At 37.5% G+C, this 22,114-nt stretch overlaps 1 protein-coding gene across 2 annotated transcripts in view; it reads left to right on the top strand.

Moving 5' to 3' along the window:
• SH3YL1 (SH3 and SYLF domain containing 1) overlaps window positions 1-22,114 on the top strand; it is a 52,017-nt gene that overhangs the window by 22,449 nt on the left and 7,454 nt on the right. Inside the window, exons 6-9 of one of the 2 annotated variants that reach the window (XM_062626272.1) lie at window positions 1,067-1,195; window positions 2,307-2,451; window positions 3,145-3,217; window positions 3,887-3,943. In XM_062626272.1, coding sequence (XP_062482256.1) covers window positions 1,067-1,195; window positions 2,307-2,451; window positions 3,145-3,217; window positions 3,887-3,943 — 404 coding nt within the window. Of the gene's footprint in view, window positions 1-1,066; window positions 1,196-2,306; window positions 2,470-3,144; window positions 3,218-3,886; window positions 3,944-22,114 lie in introns of both variants that reach the window. The other variant, XM_062626271.1, reaches the window with a different exon arrangement.

Here is a 22,114-nt window from a genome sequence, read left to right as displayed (position 1 = left end):
TGAGGATGATCAGGGGACTGGAGCACCTCCTGTATGAAGACAGGCTGAGAAAGTTGGGTCTATTCATCCTGGAGAAGAGAAAGCTTGAGTGGAGACCTCCTAGCAGCCTTCCAGTATCTGAAGGGAGCCTATAGGGATGCTGGGGAGGGATCTTCATTAGGGACTGTAGTGATAGGACAAGGGGTAACAGGTTCAAACTTAAATAGGAGAAGTTTAGATTGGATATAAGGAAGAAGTTCTCTACTGTAAGGGTGGTGAGGCACTGGAATGGGTTGCCCAGGGAAGCTGTGAATGCTCCATCCCTGGTGGTGTTCAGGACCGGATTGGACAGAGGCTTGGGTGATATGGTTTAGTGTGAGGTGTCCCTGCCCATGGCAGGGGGGTTGAAGCTAGATGATCTTAAGGTCCTTTCCTAACTATTCTATGATTATAACTGAGCACTGATCCAGGTTGCTCAGAGTGTCTGTGGAATCTGTATCCTTGAAAGTCTTCAAAACAAAGCCCAGAGCTGCCTGCTCTCAATTTGATGTTGTATCTGTTTTGGACTGGCTGACTGCCTGAAGTATCTTTAAACCTAGAATATTATGTGGTCCTGTGTAGGACAAAAGTTGTAATCTTCCAGTTCTGTTGAGGTTTGATAAGGTCTGACTTGGAATATTTTGTGCTGTTTTGGGCACCGTAAAATCAGGGAAGATTTGTATGTATTGGATAGGGTCCCAAGTCACCACAAACATAATCAGATAATTTGAAAACATGATTAAAACATGGGGTAATATTTCAGACCTCTGAATGCAAGAGGAGGTCTAATGTGGAACATTCACACGAGACAGCATTGTTCTGTGCTTCAGAGGAACCAACCTAAATTACACTGTACTGGGTCCTGTCTAAAATAAGAACTGAAAAGGGATTTCAAGTCTGACCCACTTTAGTGTATTCAATAGAGTTTATAAGAACAGAGGGAAGTGAAATTTTGCAGTGTTTTGTAGGATTAAAAAAAAAAAGACAGTTGCTGTTCTTGTTGAAAAGCCATATTGAAAAATGTTAATCAAATTTTTTTTCCTCCTAGAAACTTAGAAGGGGATGTTGCCCTGAGAAGTTCTGCGGCTGTGTATACATACTGCAAATCTCGAGGTCTGTTTGCAGGTGTATCCCTGGAAGGAACCTGTTTAATAGAAAGGAAAGAAACAAATCGCAAGTAAGTTCTCTTTAAATCTAGAAGATTCAGTGAATTCATAGTGATAAAATTAACTAGGACACATTCAATCTGGAAAAATCTTTGTTGTAAGAACATACTGTGCTGAGTTTAGAGTTTCTTGAGGGACAAGGGTTTCTTCAATTTGGACATCTTCCAATGGGTGTTGAGATGATGCTGAATGTTCAAAGATTATGTATATATTAGGTGCTTCTAGCAGCTTCTCAGAGTAGCCACCCTTGCAGCCCTGCCTCTTACCACAACCTTGCCATCTAAACCCAGCACCATATTGTAGAAGATAGGTATTGAGGTGTTTACTGCATAATAATATTCTTTTAGGCAACTCGAAACAAAAAAAGATATCTGGTTTAGAGCACCAGTGAAATTGGAAAAATGCCCAGCTTATGAAATGGTGCTTTCTTTTTGCATCCTGTTAAGTTTAAAATCCACAGAACCTCTGTGTCTTGCACTTCTATGTTCTGTGTTTCTGAAAACTGTGATTCTGGTAACATCAGCAAAGACTTAAGACTGATTTTAATCACAGCATGTCAGTAACTTTTAGCTCTCTTCAAAAAATTCCATTCAGGAAAGAATCTATTAAAGTGTTTTTGAAAAGTGGTGTGGTGTTTATTGGAGAGGCACTGGAGTGGGTTGCCCAAGGAAGTTGTGAATGTTCCATCCGTGGTGGTGTTCAAGGCCAAGTTGGGCAGAACCTTGGGTGACATGGTTTAGTGTGAGGTGTCCCTGCCCATGGCAGCGGGGGTGGAACTAGATGATCTTAAGGTCCTTTCCAGCCCTAACTATTCTATGATTCTATTCAGTTTGCTGTGTGATTGGATTTCAGAAGGTCTAGTTGATTTATACTGTGTGACCAGGAACAAAATATTACTCACAAAGAATAGGTAGAAGTAAGATGGTAGGTAGGCATTGAGGTTTGCTGCAATTACTTATCATTTGAGATTTACATAATTGAATTAATTCTGTCGCTTCTCAATGTATGATCAGTAGGAGAAATGCAGGGACAGGGAGGGGGGCAACATTTGGACACATTAATTTATCTAGACATTGCAATGTAATGATGATCAAATACCTGGCATCTTTTCTTCTGTATCAGGTTTTATGGCCAAGATATTCGTGCTAGTGCCATCTTGCTTGGTGATGTGCCTTTTCCTGCACAAGCAGAAGATCTTTATGAAACTCTAGCATCCTTCACTGAAGTATATGAAAATGAAGAGCAAAAAAATAATCCAGGAAAAACTGTAAGGGAACAAAGAAGGGTTTGTGCACCTCTCTTTCACATAGGCTTTCTCTGCTCCTGAGCTGTTCCTAGTCAGTGGTAATGTTGATGTTCATGTACCATTGTTCACTATTGGATGCTTAAGCACATTGCAGATACTTCATATGAGTAATACATTCATTCAAGCATTGCCCTGGTAGGCTCTTGTGGACAAGAATGTTGTTGATTTTGCTTTGCATCCTCCAGGATAATAAAGTACATCCTTGTTTTTACAGTAGTGTGTAATCAAATCTGAGGTGATGATTAGAAAAGTTTGTTCAACTATTCCTAATCAAGTTAATCTGCAAATAACGTGGGTTTAATAATAATGAAGTTAATACCAGGTTTGATGTGGATACTTTCTTTCTATTTTTCTTCCATTTAAACAATCACATTTACAAGGTCATACTAAGACTGTAGATATTTTCTTGTAGATGTTGATGTTACAGATAAACAGTAATTTACTTACATCTTTGTTAAACTATGGTGAATTACATTACAGTTATGTCACTAGTTCTTCAGTGTGCTTCTGGAGTTCACACCATTTCAGTGGAGAAAGAGTGATTTTTATGTTTTTTTTTTTTTTCCAGTGTAACTTGTCCTACCTCTAGGCTCTGAAGTTACAATCTACTTCCAGGTGTGATACAAATTTTTTATTAAAATTTGTACATTTTAGGTAAATGACCCACCTGCTAGACCATCGTTGAGACCTGAACCACCTAAACCCACTGTTAGACCAACACCACCAGGTTAAAAGCATTTTGATAATCATTAATTTATTCTCTAAATAAAATTAGATACTGAAGCTAATGAATATTATGCAATTATTATAGTAGTAGCTGTCTCTATAAAAACTTGGGCAAACATTGAAAGCATGTTGGGATAGTGCCATGAGCACTAAAAGGTAAATATTTTGTTTGGTTTGCTATATATAGTGTTTGTGTAGTTACTTAAGCATGTAAGTGTTCAAAAGGAACCATTCATGTTTATTGCATGCTTAGTAGTCCCATGGTACAATGAAGCTTCTTAGTAAAAACAACAGTCCTACTAGAAACTGCTAGCCCTACTCCTAGAAATTCTGGTTTCTAGAAAGCTTAGTTTCTCTTTTAGGTTGTCATTATCTATTAATAGGTAGATGTCTGACAGCAGAGCAGAGGAGGCAGAGTTTGGGCTCTGTAACAGTTTGACTACCAAAGTGCTGTCATTGAAAGTGAGGCTTTAATGTGCAGCTCCTATTGTTAACTTGATTTATTTCTCCAGACAAGGATAGAAGGCAAAGTCCTTATTTCTTTCTTGGGTATTGCTCCTTAGGTAACTGCAATAATTTTATAACTATTGAACATGTATTACAAAAGCAGTATATGAAATATAATAATATGTGATGTATATTATATAACTTGCTACTTTTTCTCTTTCAGCTAAAAAGACTACAAACAAACTTTATCCTGAGCTTCCAAATGATTATGCCTCTGTGGGTAAGTACTAAGATTACACATATTTTACTAATGGAATGTGCAGTCTGAGAAATCCTGAAAGTACTTTGAAAGACATCTAACAGTATTGGGCTATACATATTTTTCTTCATTGTCCATATGTTAAAATGAGATTCAGATCTTTTATGCTTTTCTGAAAATATTTTACAAATGTGAATCTTATTCCCTGGCCTTATATTCCACTACCAGTGTTCTTTCTCTGAACAATGCAAGTTCTTTTGCTTTATTCAGTCAGCTTGAAAAACTAATTGAAAGCAGTAAAACTGTTTTATATTACTACCTAATTGAAATGAAATAGAAAACTGATATAACAAGCTTGTGCCCAACTCCTTATGCAAGGTACTGTAACTGCTGTTTTAATTAAAAAATGTTTCTGCAGGTCATATCTGATTATGCTGGCATAAACACAGATTTTCTTGCAGTTATACTCCATCAGGTTTATGTACTGAGTTCAGGACTTTTTTTTTTTTTTATTCCGATTCTCTTAAGTTTAAAGCACTTTTGGCTCTAATGGAAGAATTTTACTGTGTAGTACTTGCACAGTACTGTTGAGCTGTGTGGAGCCTATCATCTGGAAATTTGTGATCTGTTAGAAAAAATAATCATAATAAAAAGTGCTTATGTTCACTTGCCTGCTGTAGCGTTCTCTCCCACCAGGATCTCATGTTACACAGGTAAAAGACTGTTAGCTGTTTAAAGTCAGTGAAATAAATTATTCCTACCATGAAATATATTGTCCGTTTGATAAACAAATGTTTTCATGGTCTCTGCTATGATCAAAACCAAGACCAAGGCATTATATATTACATACATATATGTTTGTATATATATATATTATATATATATATGTGAATGTGTATGCAAAGTTGCATATATTGCGTGCACTACTTGCAAGTAAAAAAACTTTTGAAAATGGAGCTAAAGTCAAGCTTGATAATAGATCACAGTGAAAAGTCTACTTTAGGTAGAGTACTGTGATTTAACACACTATTTAAATAGTTGTCTGAAGGTCAAATCATCATTGTTTTTTTCATTTCTTGGTTAATGTAATTAGAGATTTTTCACTAAAAAGTAAGATAAATTATCTGTGTCATTGTCTTTACATTCTTCTTTATACCTTTTCTGTATACATGTTGTTGATGTGTGTATCTCTTGAGGGGACTAGCATAGCAGGATCTTAAGCTCAGCTGTTGATGTGAGTTCTCCAGATTAGAGACTTTCTGAGAATCAAAGTTTGCTGTTGTGCTCTATCACTTTTACCAGGAAAAGAATGATGATCCTAGTGATCTGTACTCAGCAGCTGTGATCCAAAACAAAAAAAAAATTAATCTTCTGGCCACTCAAATTAAACTTTCTCACTTTTCTTGGACCAGTTGAGATTACTAAAGCAGTAGGAAAATCTTGCACACACATTTGCTCTATTAAAGGGAGTGTTCTTTCTCAGGTGCAAGAGACAAGGTAGAAATCTTCAAGAACTATCTCTGATTCGGGATTCTTTGAAATAAATATGTAGACTTGTTCAGTCTACTACTGATGATTTCTAACAGTTTCTAGAAATACACAAGCTTATTTTTGAGGAGTGCAAGGGGCAGTAGCATCTGTGTAAATGTTACTCCCTGCAAGAAATGATGTCTCATGGTAAATCTGTTTACTTTGTAAGCTTGGCATGGTATATTTTGCTTGCTGTTGCAGACTGTATTTCCATAGGAAACAGTTCAAATGCCAACTGAATCCTCAGAAGTACTGTATGTTTCTAAAGGCTAGAGAATTGTTCTTATCCCAGGGAAAAATCAAGGTTAAAGTCCTTTACCCTGAGTGTTTCAATACTATAGCCTACATGCATGTTGATGGGAGGCTGGAATAGAGTTGAAGCCCCTTTTACAGCAGTAACATAAGAGTGGATTAATGCTGGATGGTGGAATAGAAGGAGGTTTAAGGCCATACCACCTGTCAGTAATCTCTTTCTGCATGTTTATAGTCCAGATGATTTCAGTAGAGCTGCCTAGCACCTACAGTTCATACTAGCCAATTTTGATTGCAGGATTACTTGCTTCAACTGATGTTCTGCAGTGATCTGAAAAAAATGTCTTCAGCATTTTTTTTGCATCTTCCTAATTAAAAAAAAAAATATATATATTAGTTAACTAATAGAAGACTGTGTGAAACTAACGTTTAGGAAGCTACATTTTAGGTGTAATGACTGATGCAGGTGTAGGTTTTGATGCTGAGCAATAAGCTGTTCTGGATTGCCAGTAGTAAGGACTTGCTTTTGGGTGGGAAGGGAGGAGGATGTCATTGTGTTATGAAGCTTTGGTTTTGCAACAGTTACAAAAGTAGTAGAGAGGTTAAAACATTAATTTTTCTCATCGGATGGAAGAAGAGCTAGACTTCTGGATGAAACATTTTTAATTATTTTATGTGGGCTGTATTATCTAGATAGGTAATATAATATAACCTATTTCAAATGCAAGAAGAATTTTAAATGAAAAACATGTTTTTCTTAACTGACAGTGTGATACCTGAACTCAGATGCAAGTAGATTGTTTTCATGTAACTGAATAGTACTTCAGGTAATGCATTTAGTTGTAAAATTAATTCAGTAATGCTTTAAAATGTTTCCAGAAACTTGAAAATACCACAATTTATTATTTTTTTAATTATCAATTTGCAAAAGCCTTTTACAATTCTGAGGAAAAAGAAACAAACAAACCAACCAACCAAAACCCAATAATTGATGCAGTTATTGAGATTTGGTGAAGTACGAAGTTTCTACAGTAGCAGAGATTTTTCTGGTGACTGTTCAGATAAAGAAATTGGATTTGCTTATGATAGTTTATACCTCCTCCATTACTAAAATTAGGGATTTGCAGCTTCATTTTACTACTTTTCACCTCTATGCTGTACAATCTAACAAAAGGGTCGACAATGCATTACAAGCTTTGTTACCGTGATCTAGCTTCACTTTATCTGGATGGACAGTTTCTGTACTACATCTATAATATAAATGACCCATGGCTCTTCAATGGACTAATTCAGCATTGTAGACTCAGGAGAAGTTTATTTTATTAGAACATTTTTTTTTTGGATACATTAGTTTGGTAGCTTGTCACACTAGAATATGTATTTATGCATGGTAGTTTTTTATTAGTGTTATGATTTCTAATTATTTCTGCTTGGGGTACTCCCATGGAGCAGCAAGTAACCAAAAATGTAGATAAATGGTTACTTGACTTAGTTTTCTATCCTCCTAGTAGTTTGCTGAATACTGTAGGATTCTGCAAACATCAGTGCCATGATTTTCCAGCTGAACTGGTAGTAGCAGGGGTAGCAATCTTCTAGTAAAAGTAGGAGCTGGGTTAAAGTGAATGTTGGTGAGAAGCAAATAATGAACAGACAAATTGTTCAGAATCGGAAGTCAGGTATTTTTTCACTTTTTCTTTAGCTCAGCTAATCAGGGAAGGACTTGTTCACATGTTTGGAAAATCATCCCTTCAAATTGCCAAGATGCAGAAAGAATCGGGAAACAGATGTGAGGCAGGAAAGGGGATGAAAATGCAAAAAAAAAGGTTTTCCATCCAAACACTGTTCTTTCAGTACTCATTCACAGTTATCAAAAATCATTATGGGCTTGAGTTCTCTGGCCTCACAAATGCGTGCTTGCTTAGTGCTTCATTCTGCCTTTGCTCAGTAATGTGTTTCCTTTCAAAAATGTTTATAACAAGGCCTACGGCTACAATACTGTAAGTCCAAATGCTAATCGTAAACACAAAAGCAGTTCTTTTTATAACAGTATAACTAATAATTTTGTCATAATTTGGCAAAAGTAATGATGCTGTTTGCATGTTTTAGGCAGTCATGATTTGCTTAAGAAACTCATAAGAACTTGTGCCCTAAAGCCTGTGTTCAAGGTTTTCTTTAGATTTCTCTCAAACTCTCTCAGAAGGCTTTCTTACCATCCACAATTAATTGAGCTAAATAGTTTTGAATTTCATTTTATCTTGGGGAGAATGTGTGCCCTCTGATTTTGATTTTTGAACCGAATAAGTTATTTATCTGCAGACATTGAACTCTTAAGATTATTATTGTGCATAAAGTCATCACACCCAAGCATGATTACAGTAAATTTTTTTTAAAAATCTAATTTTTTAGCAGAAATGTTCTACTTTGAAAAAAACATGAAAATATTAATAGGTTGTTACTGCCCCATTAGGCATATACTTGTATTCTTACATGCTGAAAGAGGTGCTATATCAAGCCTACTGATGAAGACACAGAGGCAAATGAGAAATGTTACTGGTTTCCCTCCTTCCTTCAGTGATGGTTTGAGTGATTTGCCAACCTTATTGTTGAAAATTTTTGCCTTCCCATATGAATTTGTCTGCATCTTTTAGACAATGATGTTTGTTGTGGCTTTCTTCACTATATTATAGAGTCCTTTCCTGCCCAGGGTTTTTTTTGTTCCCCTCTTGTTCCCTTTGAGACACTTGTGCTGTAATCAAATCACCTTTTGATCTTCCTTGATCTTTCTTTTGATTGCTAAACAGACTGATGAGCTCTTTGTCATAAGTAATTTTCTCTTTCCTCTCCAGTTTTAAATAGTGCTACAAATAGCAAATTCTGAGATGCAAGCTCATTAAGATTTGGGCTCCTAAAAACCATAATGAATATGGACAAAACTCCAGTCCTTACCTTTTTTTTTTTTTTTTTATTTTAACCTTCTTACATACTGCTACTCTATGTTAAAATGGTTGAGACAATGTCACAGTTTCATAGAAGAGTTTGTGTTGGAAGGGACCTTAAGATCATCCAGTTCCAACCTTCCTGCCACAGGCAGGGTCACCTTCCACTAGACCAGGTTGCTCAAAACCCCATCCAACCTGACCCTGAACACTGCCAGGGATGGGGCAGCCACAGCTTCTCTGGGCAACCTGTTACAGTGTCTCTCCACTCCCATAGTGAAGAAATCCTTTTTGATTAGGCAGTATCATGAAGCTGCGGTAACCTCAATTTGTGTTAACTAAAACCCTCTCAGAGATGCTGTTTTTCATGTCTGTTGTTCTGTTTTGCAGCTCTCTGAGGGCAATAGCATAATTTTTACTTGTAACTTCATCTCCCATTTCTTATTTTACATGCATGCTTGTTCTGCAGTGCAGTTTCCATCTGACTTATGATCTTGTTATTCTTAGAACTGTTATCCTGTAGAATAATATTGATCAAATTCGGGGAAAAGACAAAATATAACCTGGAATGTTGACAGCATTCTGGTTGTCTCTTCATTAGTTAGTACCTCTAATCATGTGCACTGCTGAGCTTATTTAAAAACAATGTAGTGAAAAGATGTAATTTTTAGTTCGAGCTGCTGGAAGAGAGCATCACTCTAAGCAAAGCAAGCCTGTTTTAAAGTTCCAAGCACATAATGTGTGTTGAAGCAATCACTTTGTTTTTCTAATATGCAGCTCAGATTAGTTTTAACAAAACTAGTACTATTTTAGACCAATGCAAACTTAACTGGAAATCTAACATGCGGCTATTTATATCAGCTATGCAGTTCCATATTTAGAAATACCCATGGACAAAAAAATTCTGACAACTATAAGAGAAACGTAAGCATTCCCAAATCTTCGCTTGATGAGTGACTTTTGAGTTATGTATTTTTATGGTAATTAAAACTAAACACTGCAACAGTAAAGTAAAAGGATCTCATCAGTTTGGAAGCCAGTAGTTTAACCTGAACCTGAAGTTTTGCTTTTCCTTTGTTGTAATACCTAAGTTTTGCTTTTCCTTTGTTGTCAGAAAACATACTGAAAGCCTGTCTTTCTAGAATATTGACAATTATTGTAGGTCTTGCTTCTTTCCGTATATTCTGAATCAAGATGATTTAAAATAGTGTCATCATTCTGGAGATTGATTTGCCAACTTGAAGGAAAAATGAATCAAAGCTTTTAACTTCTACTTAAGCGAGATTAAAAAGTGTTTTTTGTACCATGCTATCTGCATAGACCTGGAATGGAGAAGGAATCCAAAATCTGTTGGGTTTAAGGATGAAGGAAGGCTCCATGTTTCACAGTAAGGGAAAAAATGCATTTTGTTTTTGAACTGGAAATGAAGTCATCCATGGAAATATGATTTATTTCTGTCACTAGCTGATATTTCAGAAATGTTGGCCCTGAGTCATTTTCATAGGCATTAGACTGTACACTTTAAAAGTCTATTCAGTAATGGATGTATGATAACTTGTAGATAAATAGAAAAATCTGCTCCACCTCATGGAGCATTGATAAAGGAAGCCTTTCAGTTGAATTTTCCATATTTTCCTGTCATATTTCTGAGCTATTACTCACTCCTTGTAGATAAGGAAGTTAACTGGTTAATGAAATTTTTCTCCCATTGTGTGTATTCATGGAGTGGGGTAAACATTTTTTATGGTGAATAAAAGATAATTATTTCAGTAATTAACTGAAAACTGTATAAAATAATAAAATCACATAGGTGCATATTCCTTTAGATGCTGTATATCTGGAACTGATAAAAAGCCACTCTTCATTATTCAGTTCGTGAACCTTTCCAGGAAAGGCAGAGATTTGCTGTAGGATCAAGTTGAGCCATTTCACATTGTAAGCAAGAACCCTCATCAAGCTGTGCAGAAATCTGTTCCTTCTGTACTATAATTTGAGGAGGAAGTCTAGGAGATTATAAACTGTAAAATCAGTCAAGACAGCTCAGTGTGACTAATAGATATTTGCTGTAGAAAAATTTTACAAAGTAAGATATATGATGTATCTGTCATAATCCTTCATGATACTGTCTAGTAATTTAGTAAACGTGAAGAAGTTAATTCCCAGAAAAGTAAAAAAAATACCTTTTATTTTTTTTTCTTTGTGGGATTTTGTTTGGGTTTTTTTTTGTTTGTTTGTTTGACGAGTTTTAGCTAAGCTTGGGTCTATTTTTGTTTTTCATGGCAAGGCTTGTGACGTGTTTATATTTAGAAAAATAAAACATCCATCTGGAGGTCCCCCACAGTATTAATTTTCTTGCTATTATGAGCTCTTTCTTAATACTAACCAAACCCAGGAAATCCCAGGAAATTATTTTTGAGACTATTTTTATCCCTGATTCGTTTTTACTAGGTTCATACTATTACTAACGTGAATGTAATAAGTCAGATAATCAAGCTGCTTGTGGCTTATGTTGTGGCAAGCTGAGAGGAAAATATGTAGCATGCAGGACTTCACTGGTCATACTGAAACAAATAAATTACTGTATTTAATCAACTAACTCAAAATACAATGAGGCACAGAGAGATTGAGGTCAGACATGCTAGGATGAAATTGGTGTCTTTCTGATGCGAGCATGCAGGGGCAGAGAGCTGTTGTGCTAAATATGAACCAGATATATTGGCACAGGGAGCAGTATTTTTTCTTGGCATTTTGGAATAAAAATTAGGTAACTGGAGCTAAATCACAGGAAAATCTCAGTGCAATCTATACTTATTTTTTAAGTGTGGTTCACAGGAGATAAAATATGAAAAGGTTCACGTGAACACATAAATGTTAAATGGTATGGGTTAAAGTCTTTTGTTTGAAGCCCTTGTCAATCAGGCAGCTTAATGTTTTGGCATATTTATAAATAAATGCTTAAAAAGTTGTTTCGATGCTGTGTCCTGCATTAGATAGTATTTTCTTTCTTTATTATTCAAGGAGTAGGACAAAGGCAAGTTTAAATTGCTTTCCTATCTATTTATCTCAAAATCTTTGGGAGTATGAGAGCTTCTGCTTCATTAATACTAGTAGAAGCCAAACAGGATTTTCAAGTACCTCAAGGAAGTGATAGATATACAGGATTTTTGTCCAGACTGTGGCAAAGTGCCCTGTGCTTGATCGACTTGAGATGAAAGCTAACACTGATTTAAGAAATGAAGATAATTTTGCAGTAATGGTAAGGTGATTGCCTACAGATCCATCACGGTAGCAGGGACAAAAAGTTTTGCTCTATCTGAAAACTGAATGTTTGAGAACATCTTGTTTTCCACATAGTCCCCTTATCTCTGCTAAGAGGCAGGAAGGAGATAGAAGGAAATGCTGTGTACAAGTTCCTGGAAGGATACTGAACATCTACTTTATACTAAGTGCTAAGGGAAAACTCTGATACTACTTTCCTTTCATTGGGAATTCATTTGATTTTTGCCCTGATCAAAAAAACACTTTAAATATATTTTTCCATGACCAGTAAAATTAAGTGCCATGATTTCCAAAAAAATGATGTGCTCTCTGTCATGGAGGGACCTGGGGTCCTGCCTCTACTTTGGCTGTGCTAGTTCAGTGTTAGATTGTGCAGATAGCCAGCTGGATATTGCTGATTGCACCAAGAAGGTCATTCATATATTGTAGAAAAAAAATGTAGGTTTCTGAATTAAAAAAAAAAATAAAAATTGCAAAATTAAATCAATAAGGCAAACACTAATACAAACTTAAATTAGTGTGACAAATAACTGTTTAGAACTGGTGTAATAATGCTTCTCACTTTTACAAACTTTTACAAAAAGTTACAGTTTCAAGAGTTTCTTTACCTGATCATGGGGAGGTCTGGCAAGGATTTAATTGAGGCTTCTGTGGTTATATTCCATTGAGTTTCACTTTCTCATTAACAATTTTATCACCATCTTAGGCAACCTTCAAATAGTCCATTTCCAGTTGTTTGTTTCGTTAAGAAACACAGCTGAAATGACCTCTAATGGAAAGGAAGTGTGAGGTATTATTAATCTGTTCATACACTGGGAGGCTTGAAACAGTCTTCCCTGTTACCACTCAGTGGTTCATGTTTGTGTTCTTAGCAGACCCTTTGCTATTAGCAAGGAAGATGTCAAAGGAAAATAAAAAAAAAAAAAAAATAGACTCTTCTGCAAAGAAAAATAGAAGGGAAAAACTTGCTCTGGTACACAATTCCATGTACCTGGTCCCTTGCTGTGAACTTCAGCCCATCTCTTCCCTAGTCCTTCCACCAGTTCTGTTGTTTGTCAGCTACGATAGAAGGATGAGGAAGAATTTGGGATTAGTGGTACAGCTGGGTATGGGGCAGCAGTTTGGAGGTAGAGCTGGGGCAAAATCTGCCTTCATGTTTGTTGCACATTGGATGAATTTGAGTTAGTGGCTGAATCCCACCCGCAAGTTAGAATTTCCTCATATTTGAACTAAGGGATGTTTTTTGGTTTTGGTTTGTTTTTTGTTTGGTTTTTTTTTTTGGTTGGTTGGTTTGGTTGGTTTGGTTTTTTTTGTTTTGTGTTTGGGTTTTGTTGTCTTGTGTGGGTTGTTTTTCGGGGGGTTGGGTTGTTTTTTTTCCCCCACAAATATAGTTACTATAAGCTTTTGCTTTTGAAGGAGCATCTACACATCCAGTATTTCACTTGACCTAAAGCATATGTAGCACTGCATCATGTTCACAAAAGTATGAAGAATACTATTGTCGTGGTTTAAGCCCAGCTGGTAACTCAGGACCATGCAGCTGCTCGCTCACTCTCCCCCCTTCCTTCCCCCACTCCCAGAGGGATTGGAAGGAGAATCAAAAGAATGTAACTCCCACGGGTTGAGATAAGAGCAGTCCAGTAACTAAGGTATAACACAAATCACTGCTGCTACCACCAGTAATAATAATGATAAGGGAAATAACAAGGGAAGAGAATACAACCGCTCACCACCCGCCAACCGATACCCAGCCCGAGCAATGATCTAGCCCTTCCAGTATAAACTGCCCCCAGTTTATATATTGGGCATGACGTGCTGTGGTATGGAATACGTCTTTGGTCAGTTTGGGTCAGGTGTCCTGTGTCTGCTTCCTCCCGGCTTCCCCTCCTCCCTGGCAGAGCATGAGACTCGCGAGGTCCTTGGTCAGAGTAAACATTACTGAGCAGCAACTAGAAACACTGGTGTTACCAGTGCTTTTTGCAGGCTGAAAGTCAAAAACACAGCACTGCACCAGCTACTAAGAAGGAGAAAAATGACTGCTACAGCTGAACCCAGGACAACTGCCAATACCATTTTTAATTTTAACTGAAAGCTTCAGAACTGTTTACTGTTTCATTTCATGAACTTTGTCGTAGCTGTGTGCTTTTTGGCCAGACGGATGCAGTGAGTATTCGGCAAAGGCTGGGAGGGCTAGCCTGGGAATCATAGTGTGAACACAGGTTAGGTGATGGTGACAGTCCAGGATAATTCATCCTCATGAGGGCGAATGTTGTAAGTTGCAATATTTGCAGTCATCAGTTTAGGCATTAGTTCATGGATATGTGCTGTTTCTAGCCTCAGTTTACAGAAATTGTTCTGTGATGAAGTAGGGGTGTTTGCCTTTCTTCTACAAGTTTGCACTGTAGTCAGATGATGCAGGATTGTGCTATGGGATGCTGTAACTGGAAGTACAATTGCTTGTGTCGCCATTTGGCAGAGGAAGGAAACATCTGTTGAATACCTTTTGAATTTAGAAGCTGATGCAGACTATGGTATAGGTAGAGTTAATAATAGCTGTACTTGCAGTAGAGTAATGTAACAGCAATGAGAATAAGTAATTGTGGCAAGAATAAATTCTAGCATAGATTTCAACAGCCCCTGAACCCTTTAACCCAACTAACATTAACAAAATTTTTCTATATATTGCAGGTGTTCACATAAATTAGCTTAAAATAGAGAGTCCAGCTTTTTTTTCCTTTGCTTTTGTTTTTTTTTTTTTTGATTTTGATTTTGATGACTTTGATTTTGATTGACTTTGATCTTGAATGACTTGCCATGTTTTTATGCTTTTCATTTAAATTCATTCTTAGCAAGATTAAATCTTTCTTGTTTCATGCTCTTTCGCTGAAATACTTTTCTGGCTTATCTCTTTATCTGGTAGTAGTAACCTCTTTTGTCTGAGTTTTATTCTGTGAAGCTCATTTTCATTTCCCCATGAAAACAGGGTTTCTGTTCCTGGTCATCCTATTCCCTGTCCAGTTTTAAACACTGGTAATGGGGGTTGTCAGCAGCACTTCAAATGAGGCCTTATACAATGATATTATTTCTATTATTTTTTGTATTTCTATATGAGATGCCTCTTTGTCTCGTATAACTTTGCTATTTTTAACTATTTTTTCTAACCAATGCAAATAAGGTTTTTTCCATGAAAGGCTGAAAATAATTTTAAATTGGTATTACCCTAAGAAACTGGCAGAAACTATATAGAATTAATATGAGTTTACTCCTTTTGATTTGGGATTTCTTTAGGCGTTTGGAGAGTTTTTTAGTTATGAGGTTGTTTGGGTTTGGCTTATTTTATTCTTTCCCAGACTGGGAAAAAAGCTAAGACTCACATCAAGAATCATGTGCAAGTACCTAATTATCAGAATATTGAATCTAATAGTACAGAGATTTGAGAAGCAAAATGCAGAGACAGCGTATTCAAGTTGAGATGTTAACTCAGTATATGTAGCGGAAACATGGAGAAACTTGTCAATGTAATAAAAGATCCACAAATCATTCCTATATTGTCAGTTTGACCTGAATAAAACAGTGCTTATTTCTTTTCAAAATATGAAGGTTATACTTAGCATTGCATTTCAGCTTTTGCAGTATGATTTCAACACAGGCATTATTTGCATTAAAGTAATCTTGAACATAATAAAGCCCTTGGTATTAATATAGTTTATTTGACCATTTCAGTCTGAATGAAAATTTAAATGCTTTTTGGAAAGGCAGAAAAATCCAAAAAGTAGTCAGCAGAAGTACTATTATGGAATTGACTCTTGCAAGCTGGGGGGGGGGGGGGGGGGTTATACCCTAAATATCAAATACATCCACAGATGCTTAACAGAAAAGGCACTTCTTTAATGCAAAAGCTGACTGTGCTGCAACAAAGATAGAAAGCATTCCATCAGCAGATGAAGATGATGAGCCAGCATGTTCCCTACTAGGCCAGAAACTCAAAAACAGTGGAATATGTTTCATACTGAATGAGCTTAATTTGCACAGTAACTTAAATGTTAAATATAGTAAGGTCTGTTTCAACCACCAATGAAACCACCAGTTTTGTTTGCTAGACTTGAGACTGTTCAGCTAGTGACACAAGTTGATGACCTGGAAGCTGCTTTTAAATTGCCCATTTCTAGCTTATGTGAAAGAAGTCAAAAATACTTGATCCTTTTTCTCATTTTTGTGAGTCTTTTGCAGAAGTGTGTATAATATCTCTCTTCTGTGCATAACAGATTTGCAGCTAATGATGAATCTGTTGAGGCTCTGGAGCAAAATTAAGGGTGGCATCCCTTGTATGGAACAGCTGTGGCTAACTTTGCTGTGTACTGTCTTTAACAGCATGGAATAGTTTTTTCCAGACGCCATTTCTTTGTTAATGTAGAACATAGTTATTAAGTTATTCCAGAAATCAACTGGAGGGCTTTGTAACACTTGCAATCTGAAGGAATTACCTAGTTGAAGTAAGTTGTAACATCTGTCTCTGCAACTAATTCAGAACATAGGGTTTGCTGAGGCTGTTCTCATGGAAGTCGAAGAGGGCTTAACACTTGGGTTTGCAGTCCTTTCCATGATGGGTGTACATTTATTATCAAGAGATATTAAAGAGTGTAGTTCCTAGAATGATACAGGCCTTCCTTGGTATTATCCAAGGTGTGCTGAACTTTTTGAAATTGCTTTAAAGCTACAGCTGCTGTAACAAAACAGACATCAGGTCTTCTGGATGTAGGACATTTCTTTGCCTGTGATTGTAGAATAGAGCAAAGCAGCTAGTGCCTAACCTCCCTTTCAGAGCAGGTTTGTGTGACTGATAGCACAGAGGAATTTCTGTAGGCATTTAAGAGTACTCCTTTACTGTAGTGTCACTGAAGCTCAGGTTCCCCAAAAAAATCCATCCTTATTTTCTTAGTTATGAAGAAGGAATTGTTTTCGAATTTCAGTGTTAACTTTAAATACTTTGAGAATCTTAAAAGAGTTGGTTTTGTTGAAGGTTTTGTTGTTGTTTTTTTTTTTCACGAAGCAGAGAAAGACAAGAGGTTTTGTTTAATTACCGCAAGCAAGCTATACTTAGTGGCAGAGCAACAACTAAGGCAAGAAATTATTTGTTCTGAGCATGATTTGCTGGGTATCATGTCTCCTGACCTTTGATCAGATGAGCATTACTAGAGATTAATTGAATCACTGGTGGCATATGAGATGCTTCAAGTACCTGTATGGAAAGATTTATGTTTATATCTGATTATGGCAGATTAGTACCTGTAGCTTTAAAATGTCAAATCTACTGTGCATATTTCGGCCTTCCCAAACATCTGTTCAGTGAGATCTGATGTTGTTGTGTTGTGTATGCTGAGGGGTTTTTGAAGTGAATCTACATATAACAAAGTAAAAGCCATTATGGAAATTAGTAGTTTAATGTGGATAGGACGTTTGAGATTTCATTTTTAAGGTTGAACAAACACTTTGTAATCTGTCTAGAAACAATTAAAATGAACTTTGTAAGTAGGTATATGTCTGTTCTGTTCTAAAAGCTAGGATAAAACCCTTTCTTTTTAGGTTAAAGGCTGAGAGGTGTGATCCAAGAATATGGAAAATAAAGTACATTAGGTTGAAAAAAAACTTATCTGTATACTGGTATTATTCAGGAACTGAAATTATTTTCATGACTTCTTTAAGATACAGTTGGGCTATTATTTTTCTTTCTGAATGGGAGCTCATGGAGACTTTCTTTCTTGGTATATTAGCACAGGTAATATTTGGTTGTTCTGCAGGTCCTGAAAAGGTAATTTCTTCAGAGAGTCCCGTTCTGTGACATGCTACAGTATACTGCTGTTTTAGTTTTCCCCACTCCGCTGGCTGATGTTTCATCTTGTCTTGAGAAGAACCCCATGACATCTTCTAGTTTGCTGTCCAATTTTTCTGTTATAGCAACCCAGAACCCTGCAGCTGCTCACTCACTCCCCTCTCTTTCTTCTCCTGCTCCTGGAGGGATGGGGAGGAGAATTGAAAGAATGTAAGTCCCACAGGTTAAGATAAGAGCAGTCCAGTAACTAAGGTATAACACAAACCACTGCTGCTACCACCAGTAATAATAATGATAAGGAAAATAACAAGAGAAGAGAATACAACCGCTCACCACCGGCCGACCAATACCCAGCCCAACCAAGCAGTGAACCAACCCTTCCAGGTAACTGCCCCCAGTTTATATAGTGTGCATGACGTGCTGTGGTATGGAATACATCTTTGGCTAGTTTGGGTCAGGTGTCCTGTGTCTGCTTCCTCCCAGCTTCCCCTCCTCCCTGGCAGAGCATGAGACTCACGAAGTCCTTGGTCAGAGTAAACATTACTGAGCAACAACTGAAAACATTGGTGTTATCAGCATTGTTCCCAGGCTGAAAGTCAAAAACACAGCACTGCACCAGCTACTAAGAAGGAGAAAAATGACTGCTACCGCTGAACCCAGGACACTCATATAGCACTTCCTTTCATCCTTTCTCTGATTTACCTTACTTCACTTCCATTTTAAGTCTTCAAACACTGACCCCTTGTCACTTTCCAGAAATGCTGCTGGTTTAGGCCTATCGATAGGAATGGTGAATGATAAAGCCTGGGAACTGATGTCGCCTAATAAGAGAATCTAACCTTATCAGGTATTATTTTTTTCTGCTTATCATGACATTGTAACCTAGGTAATTCAGTAATCTGACTTCTGTGCAACCTAGTTTTGAATAGGAACTCAGCATTACCTTTGTGGGTCTGAACCCCAACTTTGAGCCAAATTTCACATTACCTAAACAATATTTGTTAGAAAATACTTAAGAATAGTAAAGCATTGGAATTCAAATATCATCAAAGCATGGACTGTTAGTTGCATTAAAATTCTCCCATCCATAAAGCATTATGAAGATCCACTGAACTATACCTGTTGAAGTCTTAATCCCCAAGGTGCCTATTTTCCAAAAGTCACATGAAACAAGATGTTGTATCTGTTGTGTTTTTATTAGTGCATGTGGTCATAAAGTGGATATTTTAAGGCAGGTTTTTTTCAATATTTTAGAACATCACTGATATATTTTTTTTTTAATTACGTAAAACTTATAATATTTTTTTTCTTGGTTTACATTCTAGCACATAAATGAACCAGTCCTTTTTAAGGAGTTACGTATGCAAGAGGTTTTTGAGGAAATATTTAAACTGGTAGTCACATACATTGCAAGCCATATATTTTCTATTTCAGTAACAGAATCCTGTTTTCTGATGTAGTTTTAATGATCTTGATTGCTTTCTAAAATCTGAGATATTTTTTTTTTCTTGTATGTGTGCATGTAGTTACTAATAAACATAAAATTATGTACTTTTGCACCTTTATTTCTTTACATCCTAGAGTATCTTTTTCTGTTTTTTCAAAAGTATCCTTTGTTCCAAGTCATTTGAGTGTGATTCATAAGAACTATTATGATGAAAACCACTGTTAATTCATATACCTGGAATTTAAAACTAGTATTCATTCTTGTTTAAAATTCTTAGTTAAAAGCAATTACAAAATGTAATAATGATGCAAGGCATGAGATCCATAAAATTAAAGGATTGAACAGCTTGCAGGAAACTAGCATATAGTAATAATTAGTGATTTCCTAGAAAATCCAGGTCTAAGCTGTAGGTTAAAAAAATAAAACGGGGTTTGACTATAAAAGCATAAGAAAGGTAACTGTCAAGAAAGCAAGTTTTCAGCCAAAAGCCAATGTCAACAAACAACAAAATAGATGTAAACTGGTAGCACATTACTTGAAGCTGGACATAAAGAAAGCAATTTTGCCAGCAGGGGGAATACAGCTCTGAAATAGCCTCTCCAAATGAATAGAGGGGGCAAAAAGAGGACAGGCCAAAAAGGTGGTTTAATGTGTGGCAACACACCAGACTCCAACCTGTGTCTCAGAGAATGTGCTTTATTTAGTTACATGCTCCCAGTCTCACCGCAAGGAGGTCTTGCGTTACTGTAACATTCCTTAGATCCTAGCCAGTTCCTGTCCTTTCTTAGCAGTACATACCGGGTATCTTTCAGGAGTATGCTAATAACAGATATGATGGTTCTACTCATCCTCAACTCATATCTTCTATAAACTTTTGAGTTTTCACAGATTCAGGAGATTCTCATTGTTTTATCACCTCTCTGTTACAGGTTTCCATCATATCTTGTTGCTCCTTTTGACTTTTGAGCTTTCAAGCTCATCTAGCGATATCTTTCCAGTGTTAGCATCTCATCCCTTTTCATCTTATAAATCCCGTAGTTGATCACAATCCTGTTAACCTAATCTTTTATGTTGTTGCTTTGGCGTTTTTCAGTACTATGCTGGACCCTCTTTAAAACAGTTTCTCTTGCATGTGGTTCAAGACATCAGTTCTGCCTATGCTGATAAATTAAACATTGCCAGAGAATGTGCTTTGGCACTGAAATGTTATCATTTATTCTATCAAATTGCTAGCAAGTTCCCAGTGTGATTTTGATCTAGGAAGTGTAGTGGGCTGTTCTTAGTGTTTTGGAAGTTTGATGTGCCAGAGACTGTCCCCAGTAGTCAATGTAAATGAAACTACTCTGATTTGGAGACATGGAACTTAATAGCATGGACAGGGCCAGACTAGCAGTTGGCCTTGGTACTGCTCCATTCACTGATGTAAATGTTACTTCCAAATCTCTGGTGACCTCTTTATAACCACATATTAGAAATCACATTCCATCCTCCCTTGCCCTAATAGACAGATTAATTGTTACCTTTGGTTTTCTTCATTAATACTTGTGCTCCCTGAATTCCATTGCCGGCCTATGTCTATAATTGCCTTTATATATAAAAATCTTGGAGCAAAATCTTGGAGCAGATTCTCCTGGAAGGCATGTTAAGGCACATGAAAATCAACAAGGTGCTTGGTGACAGCCAGCATGGCTTCACTAAGGGGAAATCCTGCCTGACCAATTTGGTGGCCTTCTATGATGGGGCTACAGAACTGATGGACAGGAGTAGAACAGTTGATGTCATCTACCTGGACTTGTGCAAAGCATTCAACACTGTCCCACACAACATCCTTGTCTCTAAATTAGAGCGACATCAATTTGATGGATGGACCACTCGGTGGATAAAGAACTGGCTGGATGGCCGCACACAAATAGTTGTCGTCAATGGCTCAATGTCCGGCTGGAGACCAGTAAATGAGTGGCATCCCTCAGGGATCGGTGCTGGGACCGGTCTTGTTTGACATCTTTGTCACTGACATGGACAGTGAGATTGAGTGCGCCCTCAGCAAGTTTGCCGATGACACCAAGCTGTGTGGTTCGGTTGATACGCTGGAGGGAAGGAATGCCATCCAGAGGGACCTTGACAGGCTTGTGAGGTGAGCTGATGCCAACCTCATGAGGTTTAACCATGCCAAGTGCAAGGTCCTACACTTGGGTTGGAGCAATCCCAGGCACAGCTACAGGTTGGGCAGAGAAGAGGTTCAAAGCAGCTCTGCAGAGAAGGACTTGGGGGTGTTGGTTGATGAGAAAATGAACATGAGCTGGCAGTGTGCGCTCGCAGCCCAGAAGGCCAAACGCATCCTGGGCTGCATCAAAAGGAGCGTGACCAGCAGGTCAAAGGAGGTGATCCTGCCCCTCTACTCTGCTCTTGTGAGACCTCACCTGGAGTATTGTGTGCAGTTCTGGTGTCCTCAACATAAAAAGGACATGGAACTGTTGGAACAAGTCCAGAGGAGGGCCATGAGGATGATCAGGGGACTGGAGCACCTCCAGTATGAAGACAGGCTGAGAAAGTTGGGGCTTTTCAGCCTGGAGAAGAGAAGGCTGCTTGGAGACCTCCTAGCAGCCTTGCAGTATCTGAAGGGGGCCTATAGGGATGCTGGAGAGGGACTCTTCATTAGAGACTGTAGTGACAGGACAAGGGGTAATGGGTTAAAACTTAAACAGGGGAAGTTTATGTTGGACATAAGAAGGAAATTCTTTCCTGTTAGGGTGGTGAGGCACTGGAATAGGTTGCCCAGGGAGGTTGTGAATGCTCCATCCCTGGCAGTGTTCAAGACCAGGTTGGATGAGGCCTTGGGCGATATGGTTTAGTGTGAGGTGTCCCTGCCCATGGCAGGGGGGTTGGAACTAGATGATCTTAAGGTCCTTTCCAACCCT

This window comes from Pezoporus occidentalis, unplaced genomic scaffold, assembly GCF_034315485.1.
Source record: "Pezoporus occidentalis ecotype Australia unplaced genomic scaffold, CSIRO_AGI_Poc_V1 ctg29, whole genome shotgun sequence".
NCBI lineage: Eukaryota > Metazoa > Chordata > Aves > Psittaciformes > Psittacidae > Pezoporus > Pezoporus occidentalis.
Note: the sequence above shows the minus strand (reverse complement) of the source record. Positions and strands in the feature narration are given on the sequence as shown.